This window comes from Rhyacophila brunnea, unplaced genomic scaffold, assembly GCF_057557595.1.
Source record: "Rhyacophila brunnea isolate RB1 unplaced genomic scaffold, BYU_Rbru_1.0 scaffold_16, whole genome shotgun sequence".
NCBI lineage: Eukaryota > Metazoa > Arthropoda > Insecta > Trichoptera > Rhyacophilidae > Rhyacophila > Rhyacophila brunnea.
In genome coordinates, this window is record NW_028232816.1 from 27,340,904 (window position 1) to 27,367,091 (window position 26,188).

The window sequence follows — 26,188 nt, forward strand, 5'->3', positions numbered from 1 at the left end:
AAAGGTAACATATATATATCTATTTATACAAAATTTTGGAGATAGCGCGTTTAAATAAAACAGATGAATTATTAAAGGATCAACGGTGGAGAAATACATATTATAATTTAAACGAGAGCGCCGAATAAAAGAGTTTTGTGCATAATTAGAACCGCTACGACTGATATGGTGCAAAGTTTGGTTTCGCGTAAATCTTAATGGACAATAGAAACCCACCCTTTCGAGTAGGTTTGGCGAGTCAACAAAACCATTGATAATTTTAAAAAGAAAATATTGATCAGATATAGAACGCCGACTTTCCAAAGATGGTACCATAAAAGTTCCAGTGGTCGAAATAGAATTAGATAAATCGTAACAGTAAGCTTTAACAATAAGCTATGTTCTTTTTATTATTCGCAGTATTAGAAGCCATTTTTCCCATATATGATAATTACTGTCAAACTATAGTATGCAATATTATCACTGTAGCTACCTTCACGTTAATAATATGCATCCCTGGAGATGTGCGCATGCGCAGTGGCGCACTTTCGTCAGATAATGGAAGCGCTCTTTGATAGCATCACGAATAATAGATGGACTCATTAGACTGGTAACGCGTTCTATAATTCCTGCTGCGTCTCTTTTCGACTCTGAGGGGATTAGGCCTGCGTGTGGGAGACGAGGCGTCTATGTGATGTCCAGATATTATTAATTCGACCAAATTTTCCGACGTACGTTTTCATAAAGGATTCTTTCAGAAATATCCTGTGCCGAAATGCTTTTTGACATCTCTTTTTAACGAACTGGGGTTGAATTACGCGAAAGGGACGTAGTATATTATTATAATGAACGGGTAAAGATAATTAGGAAATTTCTGGCTTGCATACTTTTTAAAGCATCTCAACAGAAAAAATATAGATAAAGAGGTGAAAATATATATTATATTTTGATAACACATCATAATACCCCGTTTACACTGTGCACAGAAAGAAAATGTATGGGGAAACATGTATTATCCTGCAGTTGGCAAGATTGCGTGTATAAATCAAACAAGATTGGAAGATTCCAAATTGTGATGATTTTTTCCGCGCAAGTAAGATCTGTAATATATATAGATAGTAAGATCTTTATCTGCCGGTAAAAAAACGAACTACTCATTTGAGGTTAACGGATTTTCAATACGTCCTGTTAAAAACCTATAATATAAAAATAAATATTTGTTTGTTTGTTCGTGTTTTATGCGCTGCCATACCGTCCATCCGATTGCGATAAAACTTTGTCAACTTATTGCTTGCACTTGCGCGAAGAGTATAGATAGACTATATTATCTTATATATAAAAATGAATGCCTGTCTGTCCGTTTGTCTTTGTCTTATCTTGTATACATGTCGCATAGGAATATTAAAGCAATCATTGGATGCCCTAAATAATTTCACATATTGCAGGCGACTTCTTTACTGGCCGTGAATCACACTTATGACACAAATTGTATTTTCTAGCACCTGTGTGGCTCTGATTTTCTTAATTATAATTTACCCTAAATGCTTTATTTGCCACCCTATGCTAAGTGACGCTCTTCGGTAGTAAAAAACGAACGTGGGTACTTAATATATTACTTCATAAAATTTATTTATTAAAAAAATATTGATTTTCGGACTTATGCCGCCCGGGTGTTTTGCACCTCTAATACCCCCGCTTGGCGCGTCCTTGGATGCGTCCAACGTAGACAATTTAATTTTTTTAGGTCATTTACATACATTACATTTTTTATCGTTAAAATTTTTATTTCTGTGAAATTATTAACGAATATAATGACTGAATGTGTTGAATAATTATCTTAATTAACAGCCATATTGTAATCCACAATTAATGATATGGAACGTACGTGTATTCTTAATAATCAAAAAACCATATTCCGACCGAATTCTTTTTTCAAATTAGGTCGCCTTCATGACAAGCAAACGCTTTCCCGCGCTTTCTTTGGCCAAAGACAACACTGATAACATAATAATAATAAAGGTTGCCAAAACATAGAGAAAGACAGAGAGCGAGAAAAGCAATTAGCGAAAGGAAAGATTGTAGAAATAAGATAAGAAGTACTACTTCGCAGATAGGGTTGGTAAAACAACGCCGTGAAGTTTTCACCCCTTTGTGAATTCTAACCCTTATTTGTTGGCTTATTCTACGCATTGTAATATTATTGCTTGGCTCGTGATATATTTTGAACTTATGTTTCACTGACAAAAAATAATATTTATATTATCAATTTTCTCTAGGTACCTGAAACATATGAAAAGCGATGAAAATACTTGTGCTTTTCAGATTTCAGGCACAAGATGTCTGTTAAAAATTGATTTTAAATTCAAATTTAATTAAAACTCCATTGATATAATACAATAACACGCTTTCACATGTAATCACATAGATTTGACGCCTTCATTTTTTTTTTCAATGTAAGAATGTCTTCGGTCGGCCCATTGTAGTGATGGTGCTAAGTACGTGGAGGCCCAAGGCGCTGATAGTATAAAAGGCCCCCTTTCTAATATTTTGCTTATACGATAAACGGCATTTGACAATTAGAATGCGGCAGTCGTTATGTTTAGCGAATTTATTTATATATTTTTCACATTTTAGCATTGGTTGGTGAATCAATTTCATTAATCTCTATCGGCGCCAAGATAACAAGCGGCCAGTTGACTTGGTGTCGCTGAGTTCACAACGCCATTATATTATGTATGGTCGCTCACGGTGGCCGATCGGCTTGCGTGTCGGCGTATAATGTCGTAAGTCCCAATTTCGAATCACGGATCTGGCAAAATTAAACATATTATTTTGCATGTTGTGTTTGGAGTCAAAGTATGGACCTTATAGGTTGAGCAAGTGGCTTACACCCATTTCTCGTAAAAACAAAAATCTGTTAATACAAACTTCCACCATACCTCCATAATAGGCCCATAATATGTTCTTATTAGGATCCGACATGGTCAAATAAAATAAAAGTTAATTAACATTTTAATCAACACATATTGTATTCGATATTCGCACGATCGACACACGCACTATAGCTAAAATATTTTTTAGTTAAATAGTGTGTATATTTTTTGCGTAATTTGATCCGAAAGTTTGTCACATTTGCACAATTTCGAATTTAAATACTTTCACATTTTGCATTGATATGTATTTATTTTAAACACGTCGCATTTACTAAACGCGATGTCAAATAATTTACTGACGCCTCTAATTAGCAATTAATGTACATATATTGATATAATTACACGCAATTGCGATGGTTTATCAACACACTATTATTTGAATTTACTATACGCGTTTCATGCCCACCATTTTGAATATTATTAGAATTTGTAAACCGATTACTAATGATTGAACTCCCTGTCACAGTCAATAAAGTCAATAGCTGTTTTATGAATACGTTTAATGAAGCCTTTATAATTTGAAAGATTTTCGAACTGAACATTGAAAATTCTATTTGATTGTAAAGCTTTTCTGCCTTTTGTGAATCGACGTACTGGTTTCGGCTAATTATAATTCGTACACGTATTTTTGCATTAATAATAATATCATACAATAAATTCACTTTTAACAAGATGACAGTTGCGGTTTTAGAATATCTACCGCAATCTTTTCTAGTCTTGTTTTTGTTTTAAATATGTATGCTACATAGATGTATTAAAGTATACTAATATCGAACATTCGTACCTACTTAATATGCGAATGGATTTTCATGTCAGATCAATGAATTAACTATCGTAATATATATAGACTGTTTAATCAGCAAACCAGCTAACTCCATTTAGTGCAGGATCCCATAGACTTTTCGTATACATAATATGCGCAACGCATTCTGACAATTGGAATAGGTTGTAGGGGCCACAAAGATATATAATGTCGATGTTGCCAGGCGATATTAGTGGTAATTTTTTTTTTTATTGAGGTTTTAATTTTTTTTCTTATTACCCACACAAAGTTGTTCTGAGTTCTTCAATAAAACCAAGACCGAATCAGGGATTGATTTAAAATGCAATAATTATACCATGCCACCGGCATGGTCGTAGAACGGATCGTCCCATTCGAAAAAATAAAAATAGCGAGTAGTGCAATGTGTTCAAAATTATCGATTCGTAGGATCCTCCTTGGCTCTAAATTATTTTATTTAGTAGCATTTTTGTATAGAATCACCCAGACTGGTTTCTTTACTATATCTATGCATATGACATTAGTTTTAGTATTATGATTAATCCAGAAACAGTGTAGGTTGCATATATAGGTAGGTGAATAAATGAAATAACGATAACCACTGACCACAATAAGTACACATTTATTAAAAAAAAGAAACTACAAGTCAAGTATTCAAACTGCTTTAAGTATCATGATCACAGTTTTTTCAAACACTACTTACACATTTGCACAATGATATACATGTCAAAGCCGATTTCTTATAACTACATGATAATGTACGGCATTAGAATTACATTTGCATGGTTTAACTAAATAATTTGGTAGAGGTTCTTTCTTATGTGATTTAACTTTCTTATGTAATGTTCAAGAAAGAGAAAAAAAAATAATAATTTAACAATCGGGCGGAATTTGACAATTCCAAAAATACACCTGGAAAAAAAATTACAAATAAATTGCACTATGAATTAAGAAACTATTTTAGCTTCCCTTTTATAGAAAAGAAAATGTATACAAAGAGCGTGTTGTTCCATTTACGATATTGGAAATTTGACACCTGCAGTTGGCTGCTTTGTGTGAAGAACTATAACACATTATGTATTTATAGGCTTAGGAATTTTAAATTTTGTGTGAGCATAGAAAACATGCTTTATAACAAATTTTAATTTTTGTTCAAAACTGCAGTTGGCTGGTGTGCAGATTAAGTAGTCGATATTTAAATATTTCTTCAGTATGAAAAGAAGATGATCCTTCTTTAGGATCAATTATTGTGAAATATTTTTATATATTTTTTTTAATTAATTGTTTTTTGGCATCTTTAAATATGTGTGATGTTGTAGGTATTAAGCCTCAATTACATTGAGCTTCTTTACGAGCTGTTTATTGGCGAATTTACAATCTGCCTGTAAAGTCGCCCAGTGTAATCATCGAATAAGCTAATAAGCAGGTTGTAAACACTCTACCGAGAAAAGTTGAAAGCCGGTCAACTTTGCACGCTACACGCCGGCGTGTGTGCCTACTGCGTCTGCACAGTAGAGCGCATTACCAACCTCCCGGTAAAAAAGCGAACTACGTTCCGTCAAAATAGTCGCTGGCTTGTGGCTTCTCAGCGAATGGAAAGTTTTGTGTGTAATCATCAAATTACACAAATCAAATTAAGCAGTAGCTGAATCGCCCGCTTTTATATTCGCCAATAAACAGCTCGTAAAGAAGCTCAATGTAATTGAGGCTTTAGTGAGTTGTAATACATTTCAAATGCCAAGTTAAATTTCACTTTAATTGTCGGTATTAAGTTTTACTTTTTCCCTCGTGTTAACATACCTGCAATTTATTTTATACAGTTATCTTGTGAAAATTCTTTCTGACATTTAAAATATTCACTACAATACTTTTTTTTAATAAAATACTTTACTTTATTCACAGGATCGCTGTCAAAACTACATTCGCATCCTGGGCAGGATGACTCCAGAATACATCACGATCTGTGGCACCAACGCCTACAAGCCTATCTGCAGGGAGTACCTGGTCAAAAAGGAGGGGTACTACAACGAAAGGGAATGGGCAGGGCAGGCTGTTTGTCCTTACGACCCGACGCACAATTCCACGGCAGTAATTTCTGGTAAGGTCCTAACTTAATTACTATTTACTGCCAAACTTGGACCTTTTTTAAATTGCGAAAGATACTTTATATTATACATCTATTTAGTTACCATTCGTACTGGAAGAAACTGTCAAAAAAATTAGCGTAAATAAAATATATTATCGCAAAATAGGGTCTCTCAAGCTCCATCAATCATATGGTTACGAGATAGAGAAAGTCGACAATTTTATAAATATGGATCCAGCAGTATAAGTTGTCCGCTGAGTGAGGGCACCAATGACATATCATTCAATACTTTTTATACTGTGGTAAACTTAGTTCTAAATTCGAACACTGGACGATTTATGATGGCTTAAGCGTCGGCCTCTAGCGTCGTGGGTCCCAGGTTCAAATCCTGGGTCTGACAAGTACCTACATAATCATAATTATTGTTTTTCAATTTGTGTATGAGTCAGAGTATGGACCTAATAGGTTGAGCAAGTGGCTGACATCCACTTCTCGTAAAAACAAAATCTGTTAATATAAACCTCCACTTTCACATATTTTTTACATAAGAGTGAACATTACAAATTATTAATTTAAGACGTTCACGACATGACATTTAGAAACAAAGAAATATTATTAAAACATTATATAAAAGTTATTAAACAGTAGAAAAGTGTAAATGCGAAAAATATATATAAATTAGATACAATGAAGTACACCGAATGAGCTAAGCAGGCCCAATTTTAAGAATTTATAAAACAGTACCCACCTATACCTACTCATCGTCACGCAGGTGGAATAAGACAATATCAGATGTAATTTGAGTTATTGCCTTTCCAATTAGAATTACCAATGGCAGGTTAGTTGAACCTTGGGAGGACACACAGGTCAATACTACCAAGAATGGCAGAGTTCTCATTTTCACCGCGTAAAAATCGGAAAAAACACGTGGCCAAATCTAAATATGTCGCTAGATTTCAAAATCAGCTAATTCCATAATAGATGAATAGGAGAAAAACAGCTTTTTGTTTTCTCAAATACACAGTCACAAGGGTGAAAGTTCATATTATTTCGAGTATAAAATTTTTAAAATTAATAAATTCCACACTTTGATAATGCAGAAATGTTAGAAAGCAGTAGTTCTTCAGCAATTCACAAAAAAGTCAAAAATACCTAAAGGTGGACTTGGCTGATTTTGAAATGTAGCGACACAAATATCGTCTAATGTGTATCTACAATCATGCCTTACATTGTTGATTTCAACGTTGAAAAGATAATAAATCATTATAAAATATACATCTTTACTACAAAGTTTATAGATTATTTAGGCATAGCTCCCAAATATACACTTTATTAATTATTTTTGACCGTGTCACAAATTCCCAAGGAGAGATTCTGCGAATAGATATCTTGTTAGTAGTTTTTGAGTTATCGAACAAACAGAAAGTTTATACCCTTCAATTTTGTTAATTAAATATATTTATAGATATTTTCTTCAATTTAAATAATCTTGTTTCTTTTCAGATGGATTCATTTACTCTGGTACGGTGGCTGATTTCAGCGGGATGGATCCAATCATTTACCGAGAACCTTTACAAACAGAACAATATGACTCTATGAGCCTCAATGGTAAGAAACGATTTAATTTCGTTAAGCATTTTAAAGTTTAATAAAAATAATTACAAGATAAAAAAACTTTTTATATACCTACGACGTTTTTAAATTTTCTGTTGAATCATATAAACTTGACTAGACTAGCTTAAACGATCACAAAAAATTGTACTTGATAGAAATAATACTGAAATGTCATTTTGAATTTCATATTGATTTCCATAGTAACGCACGTATATATTAATAATTTAGTTGCTAGGACCACAGACCCCTAGCAACCAATAATAGTGGATTGGATTACGGATTTCTTCCGAAATAACTTTTCATACAAAACAGAATTAACTGAAAATTAATTCAATTCTACTTAAAGATGGCTAAAAGTATTAAAAGAATGCATTGGCATTGTTTTCTGGTATATTCGAAAAGTTTGAAATGTCTAGATAGTTGGGAAGTTAGTTAAAAATCGATTGCAAGATTTGTACTGGATAAACAACCACCGGACAAATAAGAATACGACCTAATAAAAATGTTGTAATATGATAAATTATTGATGTATTAATTAGGTGAAATAATGATTTCTTCCAGTGACACAGTATTTTCAATTCAATGAAAATGTTGTAGATTTGTAGAAGATTTAAACTACCCTTTCTCATATATTATTATGTAAAATTATTGGATTGTTTTGACAAATCTCTAAATCGACACGCGTCTATAATATATGAGAAAGGGTAGTTTAAATCCCCTACAAAAATTTCACTAAAATCAAAAATACTCTTTTTAATTAGCAGGACAGAGTTGCCCATACCGTGTAAAAGAGACAATTTAGTCACGCTTTCGATCGATGTATCGCGAATATAAATCACACTGCTGTATAAATTTCATCAGTTAATAATTATATTAATTAATAGTATAAAATTTATTTATTTTTCTTTAATTCAGTCATTTAACAATGAAATCTCACTTATAAATATTTTTTGGTATTATTTTTACACAAAATACCTCAATTTCCCACTATTCAGTATGGGTAATGTTAGATTTAGTATTTTCTAATAATTCATTGTAAATACTTATTATTACCACGTTTTTCTTAGCTCGTATTCTTGTTTGTCCGGTGGTTTTTTATCCACTACAAATCTTGCAATCGATTTTTAACTAACTTCCCGACTAGCTAGACATTTGAAACTTTTAGAATATACCAGAATACGATGCCAATGCATTCTTTTAATACTTTTAGCCATCTTTAAGTAGAATTGAATTCATTTTCAGTTAATTCTGTTTTGCATGAAAAGTTATTTTGGAAGAAATCCGTAATCCAATCCACTATTATTGGTTGCTAAGGGGTGGTCCTAGTAATAAAATTATTAATATATACGTGCGTCACTATGGAAATCAAAATGACATTTCAGTATTCTATATTTGTTTGTTTGTTGCAAAATAGCAAAAAAATGATTTGTTGACAATTGCCTTATTTGTCCTAAATTATTAATACATAGGATTGTCAAGTTTATATGAATCAACCAATAAAATTTAAAAACGTGGTATGTAAAAAGTTATTTTTATCTTGTAATTATTTTTAGTATGTAATTATATACCAATACCTCTATTGTTTTTACGCTTTTGTTAATATATTATACCATTTATATTTCTATTTCCAGCCCCTGACTTCACAGGATCCATGGAACATGGGAATTTCATTTACTTCTTCTTCCGAGAGACAGCCGTCGAATACATCAACTGTGGCAAGGTAAATCGCTTCCCTTTATTGACAGTTATCACTGAACCTCTTCCATTGATACATTCTGATGTTTTACTAGGCCCACGCTCTATTTTCATGCCCACGCGTAGACAGGGCCACCCCTGCTACCGCGCGAAATGTACATTAAACGAGGGCGGCCGAATTTAGAGGGCTATTAAAATATATTCGATTTGGTTTTCAATTTTACTAAGTTCAAATTAAAATGTTTACCGTGTACGGTAACTGTCACACTTGACAGAAATATTTTAACTATCGAACCAAAAACAGGTACATTTAACTAGTGTAGAAACAAATGCATAAAACATAATACATAATAATATGTTATAGCTTATGTAGTCATTTCGTGGTAAATATTATATTCCTTTGCCATATTATCGTCGCTGTAGGATTGGTTTGTCGAATAGACCAAATGTTCAGGAGACGAAAACAAATTTCATAATCCTATATTTAAATACATGGAGATATTTAAATTGTTATTTTTACAGCATATGAATGATGTATTCATTACCATTACAAAGTGATTTAAAGAAAAGGATGGTTCTAGTCCATTTAGATAGAAAATAACATTCTGCATTAAAAGGTCGATTTCGACAAAAACGGATATTCGACAAACCAATCCTATAGTGACGATATTCCGATAATAGTGGAACAACTAAACCTTGAAATTGCGCAGATTACTATTTCTTCTACTGCGCACGAATAATAGTGTTGCCAACTGTCGTTGACAATAACATGCCAGACGGGGTATGAAAACAAGCTATTTGGCAGGAAAAAACGCTAGATTTTGTGAAAATAAAATTTGCAACTTAAAACTTTGTGAATCAAAAAAAAACTGCAAAAATCGAAAAAAAAAAATGTGTAAAACTACACATTTTAACAGAAATGTATTTCAAAATTGACAACAAATACCTATATTGTGTCAACGGCGTTCAAGTTTCGTTTCATGTTGAAGACGAGAGCTTCTTTCTTGTTGGACATACATAGATAATTATTAAAGAACATTCCTTTTAGATGAATAAATTGTTAAATTATTATTTGATATGAGCGGAGATTCGGAATTATATAAAAATCATTAAATAATGGATGAATTTATTTCACTATGTTTTATTTCTTACTAAATAGGCACCCACCTACCTGCATTAAGCATTCGATAATCAGAAATTTGATGCGCATAAAAATAAATAAACTAAATATATAGCGTTTTTCAACACATTTAAAGCTGTTGGATGCATCAAAAAACGCCAGTAAAAACGCCATAAGCCAGATGCACTTTTTGCAAGCTAGATCGAAGATAGAAGCTATCGAAAAATGTTAGATCTGGCAACGCTGGTTATGACACGTCCATAGCGTCATGAATGGCGGCCGTGCACATATCGCGCTGTAACGCCAAGTAATCGTAATATTGTATCTTAACAATTAATTAATATTTAATTACCACATTTATATGACATGCTAATTATATCTAATGGCCATCTAATGCCGAAATGGCAGCCGTGACGTAAGCGCTGCATGAGTTAACTGAAATTAAACTAGTTAAAATCTCAAATATACTTGATTCTTGACCGATTGGAATTCTAAATTATTTAATTTTTTTAAATGCGTTGCCACTACTTTTCTGCAGTTTCAAATTATATAAATAAATGGCTATCATCTTTGTAATTTAAATTAATGCATTACTTACTTGAGTTCATAAATGAATTTATAATTAATTGCACTAAATTTTATTTGTTGACGTTATTCTGCTCGATTTTTTTTCATTCTTGGCTGAATCATTTAAAGTTGGAGTGGATTCAATAATGTTTTATTTGAATATCGTAGAGTCGTAAACGGTAATCAAATAATACGTGGAAAGCTTTTTCAAGAGTTCCTAGAATGAATATAATAAGCAATATTCATACCGCGATCAAATAAAATACGTCTTGGAATTTGGCTCTCAAAATCCTTTTAGTCTTCTAACTACATGACGAAATCGTAGACATAAACATGGTTCAGTCTAATTTTTCCAATGTGCGCATTACCTTAGATTTCCCTCTCTCTCTGTTTTCATCCCCGTCTCTTCTTGCGCCGAAAACTTTCACGATGCTTTCCATTTGCCTTTTTTTGTAGAAAATGCTGAAAATTTCACTTTCCACTGTTTTTAGAGTGGAATATTTAAGTGGGTACTCGGATGCTCTGATTAATTTCGTTACAACTTTATTCCAAACTTTTCTATTCGGGCACATACGTTCCCGGGTTTTTATGGGTTAAAAATAACTTATTGATTCCATTTGGGTTTGCAAGATTTACGATGTAAATTGATATAAGACATTTTATATCGTTGCGTTTGTATTAAAAGGTTGTATGTTTCTCTCGCCGACTTACTAATGGACGCAGTTTCGTGAACATTTCGTCACTGTTCTGGCAGGAGACACTAATTCAAAAAAATTATATATTGAGTTAGTTGTACCAAAATGTTCCTTATTTCAAACTTTACCGTCTGGAAACCTTCTTAATAAATAAAGTCTTTATTTTAAAGTCATCCTTTTTACGAGTACTTAATAAACTCACATGATAGACCATTTCAAACATTTTAACAACTTCAAAGTCAAATTACTCAAAACTAGTATTCTCCAGTTAGTGTGTTCTGCCAGAACAGAGACGATTTATGAATATGGTTATTTTCTTATTTCTGTGCCATATCCGCACATAGCGGGGGTGTTTATGCAGGCGCTCCATTGGCGAGCCAAAATTCCGAGGACAATAGATCGTCCGATTTGTTTATGGTCTGCTACTGACAAACGGACTATCAACAAACGAGTAAAAATGTCGAACTATCAAAAATCAAAAGTTGTGATTATCGCAATATTACATATGTATATATTTATTTAATTATGAAAACAAAACATTGTGGACACAATAAATTAACATTCAGGATGTTCACAATAAGAGATTTACATTATAACAAATATTCCTCTCACAAGATAGAACAAGAAAAATATAAAACAACATAAACAATTTTATACTGTAAAATAAAGTTTCAAAAGCATTATTGAAAACGTCTATGTCTTTAGATCAGTAATAATCTATGAAATATATTATTATTGATTGAGTGAATTTATTTATTTAATAAAACAAATCATTGTGGACATAACAAATTAAAATTCAGGACGTTCAAAACATGAAATTTACTTAGATCACCCATATTATGTATAAATTTCAATAATTCTTAACACACAATATAATATAGATATTTATATTTTTTAAAAAATGTTACTTTTTTGTCTATAATTATTCATTATTCTTCCTCATTTTCTTATGTAATTTCTTTATATTTAAGTTCTTCTAACTTTCTATCTTGTTAGGCGTAACTATATTATAATTTATATATGGAAACTTTACCGACTGCAATAACTTTTCACCATTCCATTTTTAAACATATTTCTGTAATCAAAATGTAACTGTTTGTTTCCTTAATAAATAAAAAAAAAAAAATATCACGTAAGAGATGCAAGAGAGTGAAGTGATAATGCCTTCCGATAATCCTGAAATTTTGTGTTATTCACAATATGTAGATTTGAATAAAATAATATAACATTGAAAATTACATCTTACATTTTCTTTTTTAAGAATTTCATTAGTTAAATTAAAAAATATTTGCTAAACTCCCATTTGTTAATATGTAAATTAACAGATTTGTCATTTTAAATTTTAGAACAATTAATTACTTACAGTTTTTATTCGTTACCAATGATTGCGTGTTAAGCGCGAATTATGTTATGTTATATATTATCACGCTATATAGCTGCCGCTACTGGAAAAAAGTGTATAATGTCGTTTTTCTTGGTGTTTATAAAGTTATCAGACGTATGCTCCCATCTCGTACCACATGTTGAACCTTTAAACGAACATTGTCAGGTTGGCAAAATCTGCCGAAATCGCCAGAACAACAGTGATCTGATCACCTCACGCGTACTGCACTACATCGAGTATCGACACCCGCATGACTCAATAAACGTTTTTATCATCTTCTTCTAGATGCCTACACTTTTCGACTGTCATGTCAAAATCACGTTTTTTTTGTTTTTAACGGTTGGCACTATGTATATAAGCATATATATAAGTATATAAGAATGTTCTGTTCAAAATATTATCAATGGGTATCATGTCGCAAGTAATTTTAACGTACGCACACGTAGAAACTGTTAAAATTAATTGAAATTAACATGCCTAATTAATAATAATTCAAATTACTAATAAATTATAGTTGGCACTCTTTATCAGTGTCATTCCTCAGTGAATTTACAGAGATGGTGACGGTTCGAAATATTCTGCAAAATGACGAAACCATATATTAAATTTGTCGGCGCGACAGCGTGACAGTAGGCGACAGGCACCTTAATTTGATTCGCGCTTTAATGTCAAATTGAACTTAGGTAGTGATTAACGGACGAATTCTGGCAACTCAGCAAGCAAAATATCAAACATATTTGACCGAGGACTTAAAAATTCGCAAGATCAGGGGTGCCCCACGCGAGAAAAGCTGAAAATCATCTGACTTTCCTACCAATGTAGCACAAGCTTAAGGGGTACGAAACACCCGGGTGGCAGATTTCAGGGATTAATAAAAGTCTTAAAAAATCATTTTAAATGATATTATTAAAGGTATATTATGTTATTCAAATAAATTAAATAAATATTATGATGATAAAATTATCTTACAATTTTATTAAAGCATTTCCACAAAACTTACTCTCAAACAGTGGTTACGTGTGGCGTTGACAGCTTTAGAGGCACCCTTGTGACAAATTTTCATGTCCAATAAATCGACATTACAATACGGAACTTTTTAATGACGATACTTTCTCATGGTAGCGATTGCATCGTGTGCTTCAATGAAAACCATCAGTACTCTGAAAGGTTGGCTGCAATACCTATTTGTTTACGTTCCGCCCTTTAATATCGATGGTGTTTTGGCCAATTAGTGTAACCCTCAAAATTGTAATTGTTCAGGACAGAGTAAAAACTGTTTTTATCGGAAATATTCTATTATGGGGTATAAAAATTCCCATCAAAAATCCATTTAATGTTATTTGTATTGTTCTATTATTAATAATAATAATATATTCATTGACATGTTTTCTTTTTCAAGTAAATTGTAACGTTTTTTAGTCATCTTTACACGATTTAAGAATTAATTCCCCCGACGCCATCACAAAACAAATTGACGTGTTCACAGCTCGACTATCGCTCTCCGATTGGCAGCGAGTCTAAATTTCATCGCACCTTTAGTTGGAAATTATTTGCCTTTTCATTGAAGTATGCTCTTAAGAGAAAACTTTTCAGGTAACGTTATTAACAGGAACAAAATATTCTCTTTTTATACACCTTATACTTGTATACCTGTATACTTGTGACCCTGCGATTATCTGTATTTATGGCACCCAACTCGAGCAGCAGGTGTCCATAGACGGAAGCATGCACGATGAAATTGTTCGAAGAACAAAGCTGGGATGAAGTGCTTTCGGACGTCTGAATAGTATCTTCAAGAGTGACCTATCATTATGTCTTAAGCGTAGGGTGTTCAACCAATGTGTGCTACCCGTGCTCACGTATGGCTGCGAGACGTGGACCCTCAACACGAGAGATGTCCAAAGGCTAAGAGTCGCACAGCGAGGCATGGAGAGGTGTATGTTGGGCATCACGCGAAAGGACCGTAAGAGAAACGAATGGGTTAGGAAGCAGATAGGATTACGCGATGTAATAGATGTTGCCAAACAGCTAAAATGGAGATGGGTGGGGCACATTGCTCGCCGAAAGGACGGCCGCTGGACAAATGCCGTCATCCAGTTGTACCCAAGGGGCATGAAACGGCCACAGGGCCGCCCTAAAATCCGCTGGATTGACGAACTGGTAAAGTTCGGCGGAAATACACATGACCGAGAGAGTTGGAGAAAGCTTGGGGAGGCCTTCATCCAGCAGTGGATTGACCCGGGCTGATGATGATGATATTTTTAATACACCTCCGATCACTTGACAAACCGCACGTGGCGAATAAACTTTCCGAATGAGCGAACAGGGCAAATGGTGTAACCAACATGGAATAGTGATTTACATCAATTGTCTTTTGATAAAAAATCTTTGCAGTGGGTTACACTATTCAGTTACATCAAGTGGCCGGGTCATAATTGTTATACCTAAAACCAATATAAAATGATGTTTCTCTTCCAAAAAGTGGTATTTTTTTTTTAATTTACAACATTTGTTCGGGACCTGCTCTGTACAATGACATCAATATGGACGAATCGTCTGGAAAAGAAAATGACACTCACTTTATTGTCGGGTCTGCCGAATGGAATAATCTGTTTTAACGCCATTACAATAAAGGTGATATTGCTATAAATTCCTGATGCGTGATATCGCATAATGGAAATTGCGTGACGTCTACCTATACATGCGAATGCGCGAATTTACTTGCTAGCTGCTGTATTGAGTGCGTCGTCCATTAATAATGTCATTGGCTCTGTCGTCTTTAAAACGAGATCCAATCATTAACTCATTTTCGTATAATTTGAGGCCGCCCATATGCAACTCGTAACCTGCCTACCTACACGAAACGTCACTGGTCTTCACCCTAAGATCGATACAAGATTAGATGCTATTCATAGTTCAGTATTTAGGTCAATCCCATAAAATAGCACCCCCTCTCCATTTCTTTTTGCATACAGGTAGTTCATACTATCTTCGCACATATTTCATAACCGTGTATATCGCTTTGTGAACTTTTTGCATCCACATTCGTTTTTTTTTATATTCTCACTGAGATATAAAATAATAATATGAAAGGAAAGCGTTGACACCTCATAAAGCGTTACTAGCGAAAGCTTGCGATAAATACAAACACATTCGCGTGTATGTAAACACGTATACACATTCGTCTTACCTACTTGTAGGTACAACGGAAGCGGATTGGGAATTTTTATAAACAGTTTTATCTAAGTATATATGAGTCGCTTAGAATCATAACTCACATATTGCAATTTTGTCGTTTTTTAGTTAAATATGCCAAGTGATTCTAAATGAATTAATCTATATACCGAAAAATAGTTGAGTATTAAAAGTCAATTTAAACCATGTGAAAATCGTTGACAAAGTTCATTGTTGGTATAATACGTCATATATTTCAAAGAATAGAGTTTTGTCACCAACGCCTTCCTAACCAATCGGGGAGCTCTATTTCTCATAGTATGCTGTATGTCTGCAACGTTAGGAGTATTAGGTATATATATATTTTAAAAAAAAAGTTATTCGACTCTCTCACTCATTAATATTCTAGGGAGTTCAATACTGTTCTTCTAATTACAAAAAATAGTGCTCTGTTGGTTTTTAGCGATTATCTCAAAACTTGATTTTTGAAATATGTGAGTTATGATTCTAAGCGACTCATATATATCGTCGTTGTTTTGTAAAAAGGGCGAATCGACCATTTTGGCAAAATCGAGATTGTAATGAAAATACAATGTGTACCCCACACTAGCTTTGTTTGTATCTCCACAGGAAAGTACTTAAAAACGATAATCGACTTAAATTAAATTAATTAAAATTACGAATAAAAAGCGAATGTGACATATTAGGCCTTTTAAAATATTATATAATAATGCCTATTATGATGACAGTATTCTTTCTACGCTTTATTATAAACTTGTTAGATATTTATAATCATCCACAGGTCATAAACAAATAAATGTCAAAAGTTAAAAATCCTCCTCCCGTAAAATAGCATTTTGGTTAATTCGCCATTTTTACAAAATACCGACGATATATTATATACTATCTATATATTATATATATATAATATGTTATTATATATACGACGTTGATTATTTTTGTATTTAATCTATTTTTATTCCATTTATCCATGTTACGGAGAGCTACAGGATGCCAACCACATCCTCTGAGAATGTCAGAGAATGTACTCCGAGAGGGAAGAGATGCTAAGCTAGCTGTTGAGCCCATCGGGCCAACCGACCTGATCGCCACAAAAGCCGATTATATTCCATTTTGAAAAATGCGGCGTCTTATTGCGGACGTGAAAATCTCTTCGCATAATTTTGCTTTTCCGTATTGTTTTAGCTTTGGTTTTTGTATATTTAATATCATTAAATTCATTTATTTCTATTATCTCCTTGCCTTCCTCTCCAATGGCACTTTTTTATTAAATTACCTCTTTCAGTAAACTCAGTCAAAGCTCACTAGAAAGCCTGAAACATTCCCAGGCGAAAACAACTGCTGATGCTTCACATCAAACGTAGGACCTCGTGATACGCTTGTTTAAGACCAAGTGTGGTGCGGGGCGGTTGGTTTGGAGGGGTTCGTGTTTGTGTTGTATTCTGCCTTTTACATACAGCTTATTGTACAGTCCTACAAACTTATCTAAAGAACGGTCAAAAATGGAACTACGAACTACCACATATACGCCATTTTGAAAATGTCAGATTCTGTACAGTTGCGAGTCTTGATTTGGTATTGGTAGTTTTCGACAGTGGCTCGCCCATTCATTATTTAAATAAGTTTGTAGTTCTGTACATACATTGCTTAGATAAGACCTTAAACTTGGAATCATTATGAATAGATATATTTTTCTTTTTAATTACTACACGACTGTAACCGTTTAACCTTGAATATGCGCAAATGCAATTTCTTCTAGTACGCAGTAATTACGAATGTGATTATTTTTACGGCTACTATTTTGAACTTCATTTACATCAAACATATTGCAAAGCTTTCTCTCGTTCCGAGGCGCTCCGTTTATGTCTTGTTTTATGTCAACACTTGACAAACGTAAAAAATAAAATGTTGTGTTTTTAATAAAATTGTAAACGACACGCGTGTAGTATCAAGGCCTAAAAAAACCATAGGTGCGAGTGAGAAAGCATTCGGTACGCGTATAATCTCCGCGATATACGTTAAAGTAAGATAGAAGATATATGAATAAACGAATTAGTGAAGCTAGTCGTGAAGTCGGTAAATATTAATTTTGACTGATGTGCTTAGGGCGAAACCAGGAGTAGTGAAATATATAGTTTTTTTGTGCGAAATATAAAGTTAGTGGTCAATATTTTTAGTTAATTTAGTAGGAAAGGTGGTTAACTCAGTGACGTCCCATAGGGGTAGGCAGATTGAGCGTCGCTTGGAGGCGGCAGTTATTTGAAGGGCGGTAAATCTAAGAAAATCATTTGGAATATATAGAAATAGCTACTTAAACTTAGTAATAACGAAAATATATTTACATTAAAAAAATCAGCTCACTGCGATATCTAGTTCACTTCCGTTGCCTTTCGACGTCCTTGGTAACCAGAAACGACACGTGCGCATTTGCGAATAATAAGTTTAATATTTTGTTGGTAATGTATCCGTATAACATATTTCTTAGATATTGGACTGAAAGGATGATAAAAATAATGTATAAAAAAAAATGAGGCGGCATGTTGGCGCTGCCTAGGGGCGGCATTTTATCTTGGGAGGTCACTGGGTTAACTTTATTGTGTTTAAATGTCGTAACCGGATTGAGAAATAAGATAATGGTACAGCCATACAACGTTTCATAATAATTATGTAGGTTAATAATAATAAAATCGAAGATATCCTGTGCGCCATACGCAAAGGAAACGGCTTCATATAGCCGGACAAAACCCTTTTTCTTTAGTATATTTAACCATTCGAGTGAATAAAAGTTAACCTTCAAATCTAAATCAAAGCTCATTGAAGCTATTAATTGTCATGCATTTCACGTACCTATGTGATTTTTGGTACTGGTTTGGCCCTGCGTGAGAGAAGGGCACCGTTTCCCGTATTTCCCGCGCCTCAGGATGCAGGGTGTGACGGGCGGCAAACAAACTATTCACTTATCTCGGCTGCGAGACTTGACATTTTTATCAAACTTCATTTTTCTACGTCACTGCTTTTGCGGGGTAGGGGCGCTCCAACTACTGCACTGGAAAAGTTATACTCTTTACAATACTTTTGTATGTGATGCTTGAATTACCACATACTATGAACTTAACTGTGTCTGAAGTATACGTACATAAAATGGCAGTTGGGTTTCTACACAGAACAGATTAATAAATAGAACTCCGATAGGCTCTATCACAATACACTACATTTTGACGCAGGATTTTCGAATGTGTGAATGTACACATTATAGACGTACAATAACAATAGTGTGTGTTTTAACCTTCAAAGACACCAATATTGAGTGAGACATAAAACGAGAGCAGTTGTCAGAACGAAACACAAACGTATTCTTTACACGTGCTTAAGTTTATCACATATTCTACCGCACTTGAGATAGGTTGCCTGTTTCTTCACACCCATCCGTGTCCATTATTTCTGAGTTCCCTGGGTTTCTAATGTTTTATTATCTTCTAACACAAAATATTATATATACAAAACCTTCATCGATTCTATTCGAAATCACAAAAAGGTGGTCGCAGAATATTAACAGAATTCGAGATAACACTTAGGACTTAGAAGGGTGAGGGGTTTCGGCCCCGAACAGCACTCTCCCCATGACTGAGGATCTTGGGCCGGATGATTCGAGTCTCTAACCGCCTTCTCAACGAGCTGGCCTCACTTATTTCGGCGTTCTACGACACGTTAGACTTGTGGCCACTGGAAGATCCGTGATAGTCTTAAAAATTGGTGTCATCATTCGGGGCATCCAACGTTTGCTTTAATATTCTGATGTGGCACGTGTAAAAGACAAAACTGAGACGACGACACAAATGGACACTAACGATAATTCACGTGTAGAATTTGGAAAACTTTACTGTTAAGCATCTCACTGCTTTTAATCTAGCGATAGGTGGAGGGTCCCGCCAAAAATCAAGGCATGGGGGGCCGCTTCAGAATGTTGTGGCCATGATCACAGTCAAGACTAAAAATGGGAAAGGATTGCATTATTCTATACACAATTTAATATAGTCCCAGAAGATCGCAATAATTCGTGTATTATCGATCCAATTTAAATGTGAATTAAAAATAAAATTGCTAAGTATATGAAAAGTTAAATACATTAAACGATTATTGTTTATATTTATGTGATAGAACTTTTTGCGCTTTATTTTCAATGGTTTATAAAATAACCTCTGAACCTTTTATAAACAAGCTAATGTTTATTTAATATTCACATTAACTCATAAACAAATCTATCATTCAAACGAATCATTTATTTTGTTTAATTTATAAGCTGTTTATTAGTGTCTCGGAACATGACGATTTTTTTTTTGTTTTTCACTCGTGTATCTTCCTAACAAGCAAGTCAACTCGTAATGTAAATTATACAAACCCTTTTTACTAGTTCAATGTTCCACCCTTGCGACAGTGTGTGTACATACCCTAAGAGAGCGCTAGCTAGAGCCTAGCGGAAAAAAGATTGTTGAACACTGGTCTGCACGAATGAAACCCGAGATCCAAACGCAGATAAATATCTCCCTGAAGACATCCGCTCGGGTTCTGCAAGATTTCGACAACGCGGGGGAAGGCTAGCAGGCTCTGGCGAAGGGTGGAAAAATCGCGAAAAGTGCCCCGGGAAAAGCGAAGGATACAACTTTATCAGCTGAGAACGGAAAATCGTTTCACGCGGAAAATTCTCACGCCAAAAAAGCGCGTGTATATTTATTAGTCGCATAGAACGTTTTATAGCAAGTAAATAGGCCTTAAATCACATGTTTGACAATATCACAGAAAAATTGAAGTTATCCCCACCAAACCACAGCCGCTCTGCACCGCACCCGGTATGAACCGGGCGTATCAAGGCGCATAAAGCATCAGTATATTTTATGACTGGGAACGTCTCAGTAGCAGTTACCCAAGACTTATGTCTCCACGTACTCAAGTTTGCTTTGACTGAAATTTCATGACTTTAAGTTAAAATTACCCTTGGGAAATAGGGACACGTAGAGGGTAAATTAAAACTGTGATAAATACTTACTACAATATCACAGGAACAGAAAAACAAAATGAAATTGTGAAAGTCACACAAAAAAGCGCACCGATATACCTACCATCATAAATCATCAGGTGTTCGAATTTAGAACTAGGCTCATCACAGTTTAAAGAAGTATTTAAGTATATGTCAAATGAGAGCATGAGGCGCCCCCACTCAGCGGACAACTTATACTGGTTGATCATAGGTATAATAAAAATGATAAATATATATTTCCTTCTACATATAGCCCTTCAAAACCAGTGATCAACAAATAATTACCAATCATATTTTTCACTAACAGGAATATGATATAAAAACTATACGTTATATAGTTATATAGTGACGTTATATTCTGAATAAAATACCACGCTTCCCATTTCGTTAGCAAATTATCTTCTGTCGTTAGTGTAAGCAAATTTTTACGTTGGCTTAATCTTACAAAAGCATTTTTGCAATTTGTTTTTTTTTCGCTCATTTTCCATCAAGAATATTAGCCACGTATTTCTCTAAAAGGCTTTTAAAAAGAAAATTTCGAGCGTTCGATTTTATTTGAATTGGAATCGGCGCCATTATCGTCGATACGGTCGGCATTACAGTTCCCCGTAATGACGCGACAAAATGGCTGATCCGCGACTTGCCGCCATTTCCCGACGACACGTATTTTTTTACTGTTATGCGATAGAGCATTTTAAGTACTCTAATACTCGTATACTTTTATTACGCCCAAAATATCGAAATTGAAGACTTTTAAAATGACTTTTCTGATAACAAATACGTAAAAAGTAGGCCATTTTTTATTTATGACTTTTGTTTTATGGGCATTCAATTACGTCATTTTTTTTCTTCAATAGCGCTACAGATCAGTTGGACTGTTTTCCTCTAGCTTGCTGAATTTAACGTTGCCAACTTTGCGTTTTTTTGGCAAGTTTATCATTTCCGAATTGCAAATAACATATCCGACATATTGCGCTAAATCTAGCGTTTTTTGAAACCGCTTATTTTTTTCATAAAAATAGTAAAATATTCAGCAACTACTCCAATAACAACATTCTTACTTTTTGTTAATTGCTAATTATAATAAAATAATAACGTAATTGAAACCAGTGGCGTGCGGTACATATATGCTGTGGATGCAGAGCATCCCCAGAAATATTCGATAAACTTCTGTGTAATAAATATTATATATGTTTTGTGCAATTGTATTGTAATACTTTAACTCCCTTAAATGGTTCTATAATAATATTAGAACGTCAATATTGTAATAATATCGCAGATATGCTACTCCACAATACATATTGATAAGTAGTAATGAAGTATTATAATCTTTGCTATTCCATTAAGATAAGCACATCCCCAGCCTCCCAAGACTATGTTACAAAATTGTAAACAGATAATATTTCATTAATTCTCATTAGACCATGTCCGATCCTAATAAGATCATATGGACATCCACAGAGAGGAGATTTTTATCAACAGATTTTTGTTGGATGATGGATATTAGCAACTTGTTCAACCTACTAAGTCAATATGTACTCCAAACAAAAATAAAATTGAAAAAACAATATCTGATTTTCCAGTCCCGGGATTGAAACATGGGACCCACAACATTATAAGCCACTCGGCTATCGTAGGCGTAAGATAATATTTAGCATATAATTATATAGTTAGTAAGTAAACTTTTTTAACAGTTTTAGCCAATGTTTTTAAAACATTATGAAAGTTGACTGATTAACAAAGCAATACCTACACATTTCCTTGAGAATTTTTATTAATGATTTCATCCATATTATTAAAAGATATAATACTTTACAGTAATTTAAGAGAGCCAACGTCACATGATCTATATTTAGTAATTGTGTAATATGGTCCAAGTTTGGATATGTCAATTGCATCGAGAAGACGCTCTTCCGTGATACCGTCATTATCGCACATGTCGAAGATATATGTTGGGGCCCAAAAACCGTCAGAGGGGCCGTGTCTAGCCTTCCGTAATTACCGAAATCAATCAACGTTAAGTCTCTCTCACTTAGAACCGAGATACACGGCACACGGGTGAGCCCGGGAGAACGTTATTTAACGCGGGGAAGTTCTCAAACTTTGTATACTGATGCTGATTTTCAATAGCAACTCCGCTGATCGCATTAATTGATTGAGACTCGAGGGATATCGGTTCACCGACTAGAGATTTGGGTTGACTTAAAATTACTAAAGTAGTCGTAGGTAATAGATTTTTGGATTTTCACCGCGTGTTCTTCCTCGACATTTCAAGCTCGTTGCAGAGGCCATTCTCAGGAGATAATGTGTCGCCACCTTTCATAAAGATATCCTACCGACTGAACACATAAAATTTCAAAATAGTTGATTGCATTATAGATTAATTTATTAAAACGCAAAATTTTTCGTACTTATTCCAGTTTTATTATTTAATACATTTGGACCGGTTTCGTCCGCCTCATTTGAAATGTCGGACGAAACCGGTCCAAATTTATTAAACAATAAAAGTAGAATAAGTATTAAAAATGTTGCGTTTTATTAAATTAATTAATAATACAATGCAGTTCCACCATGAATTGACAGTTAACACAATAAAAATAATAGATTGCACCAACCCAGGCGCGCATACACGGATCCAGACCCCCCCCCCTCCCCCCAGAAACAAAAAAAAATACAAATTGTTTAGGTAAATGGCATATTAGTTGTTCTTCTTCTTCGTCAAGACCTCATGGGAATGACCTGAGAATCTTGACCCGGATGATTTGACTGTCAAACCGTCACTGTTCTGGCAGAAGACACTAATTCGAAAAAATGACATATTGAGTTAGTTATACTAAAATGTTCCTTATTTCAAACTCTACCGTCTGGAAACCTTCTTAATAAATAAACAGTCTTTATTTTAAAATCCTTTTTACAATCACTTAACAAACTCACATTTATTCCATTATTTCAAACATTTTAACAACTTCAAAGTCAAATTACTCAAAACTAGTATTCTCCAGTTGGTGTGTTCTGCCAGAACAGAGACGAAACAGTCTTCTCAACGGGTTGGCCCCATTCCTCCCGCCATTCTACGGCACGCAATGGCTGTAGCCACATGAAGACCCGTGGCACTCATAAATTCGTGCAAATATTTGGGGCATCCAATGTTTGAGTAAATATTCTGATGCGACATGTCTAAAAGAGAAAACAGCACGGATGATACAAATGGACGCTAACGATCATAATAATTATGACTGCTAAGACATGCGCATTAGGTAGCCACTTATTTTAAGACCCGTGATACCATTAGTAGTTATACCTGCAGGTTAAATGTTTATTGCTAGACTCAAAGTGTAGTGTGTTTGGGTATAAAGAATCTACCTGGGAAATGCAAAAAAACCTGCAAATAAAAAAGATAGATGGGCAGCTTAGCCTTTGGACTGGCCTGCACCTCAGTCATTAAGACGATACATCAGTGAAACGGCAAATAATTTTCAACTATTTGCGCGACGAAATTTTGGACTCGCTGGGATTCGGAGAGAGAACGTTGAGCTGGAAACACGTCAATTTGTTTCGTGGTGGCGACGGGGGTATTACTTCTTAAATCGTGTAAATATGACTAAAAACGTTACCCATTTACTTGAAAAAGAAAACATGTCAATGAATATATTATTATTGTTACTAATAGAACAATAGACTGAACATTAAATGGACGCATGTTGGATTTATATGACAAATTATATTTCGGTCAGCATGCGTCATTTGCACCCGCTACCCGCAATCCGCGCATCGCCTAGCCACGACCTTTTTAGACCGTGCCTCAACTGAGGTATCTTCACAACAAACTTAACCTAACATAACAATTTCCTTTATATCATTTTCCTATTCTACAATACTTTGCGTACATGTTGATAGTCACTGCTTACCAGTTTCTCCTGTTAAGGGAATACGTATCGTAGCGGATATGTATGTACGTCAATATCATAAACTCCAGACGTCAAATAAACAAAGTAAAGCATTGAATTATTGAGGAGAATAGGTAAGGCTTTGATTTCTTCGTGTGCACACTCCCTTAATGTTTGTAATATAGTTTCAATATATTTTTGTTTCGCTGGGGATGGGCTGATTTAAACAATTTATGCGATAATGGTCTGGTAATTGGCAGGTAAAAATACCACAGAGTTGACTATAGATGATGCATCGAACATTACTTATTATTTCGTCAACTACTAACAATATCTCCAAGCCAAATTATCAGACAGTGTTGAATTATTAAGGCTATACTTCAGTTGAGGCATGGTCTAAAAAAAAGATCGTGGCTAGGCGATGCGCGGATTGTGCAAATGACGCGTGCCGAACGAAATATAATTTGTCATAAAAATTCAACATGCGTCCATTTAATGTTATTTTTTAATAATAATAGTATATTCATTTTCTTTTTCAAGTACATACGTAAAGTTTTTTAGTCATCTTTACTCGATTTAAGAATATATTCATCCGACGCCATGACAAAACAAATATACGTGCGCACACCTCGGCTGTCGGTCTCCGATTGGCGACGAGTGCTAAATTTCGTCGCACCTACTGTTGAAAATTATTTGCCGTTTCACAGAAGTACGCTCTTAACCATTTCTATGGTATAAAGTCTGAAGCACTCTATAAATAAATGTCTATGGTTAGCACGCAGGCCGCTAATACAAATATATTGTACATTTTCGCGCTCGTTTTTAAATTCCGTTTACTAGCCAAGGTTAAGTGTTTTAGATGGTTTAAAATATTGAACACACAGTGACATCTTTTGGAATAATGTTGAAAAGTGTGTAGATTATAACTTAGGTACTATGTGAATTACTAATTACGGCGAAATTAATTAGAAGGCATGCACTGTATAGATTTCTTTAATAATAGTGGCTTTTGCGCTTTGTATCAAGGTACCAATAATAAGTACTTTCCCTGATTACTGACCAGCGTCAGAATCTATTTATTATTCAACGAATAATAACACGAGATTTAAGAATGTAACATTCTTTCAAATTTGGAAACACCTCAGAAACACCAAAACAAAGACGCCGAATTATTTTTATAGCAAATAGTTTATTAAATTATAAGCAAGTGCATGTAC

The 26,188-nt window shown here is 34.2% G+C and overlaps 1 protein-coding gene across 1 annotated transcript in view; it reads left to right on the plus strand.

Moving 5' to 3' along the window:
- Sema1a (semaphorin 1a) overlaps nucleotides 1-26,188 on the plus strand; it is a 156,038-nt gene that overhangs the window by 109,905 nt on the left and 19,945 nt on the right. The window contains exons 3-5 of the mRNA XM_085943447.1: nucleotides 5,596-5,791; nucleotides 7,283-7,387; nucleotides 9,025-9,113. Coding sequence (XP_085799573.1) covers nucleotides 5,596-5,791; nucleotides 7,283-7,387; nucleotides 9,025-9,113 — 390 coding nt within the window. The remainder of the gene's footprint in view (nucleotides 1-5,595; nucleotides 5,792-7,282; nucleotides 7,388-9,024; nucleotides 9,114-26,188) is intronic.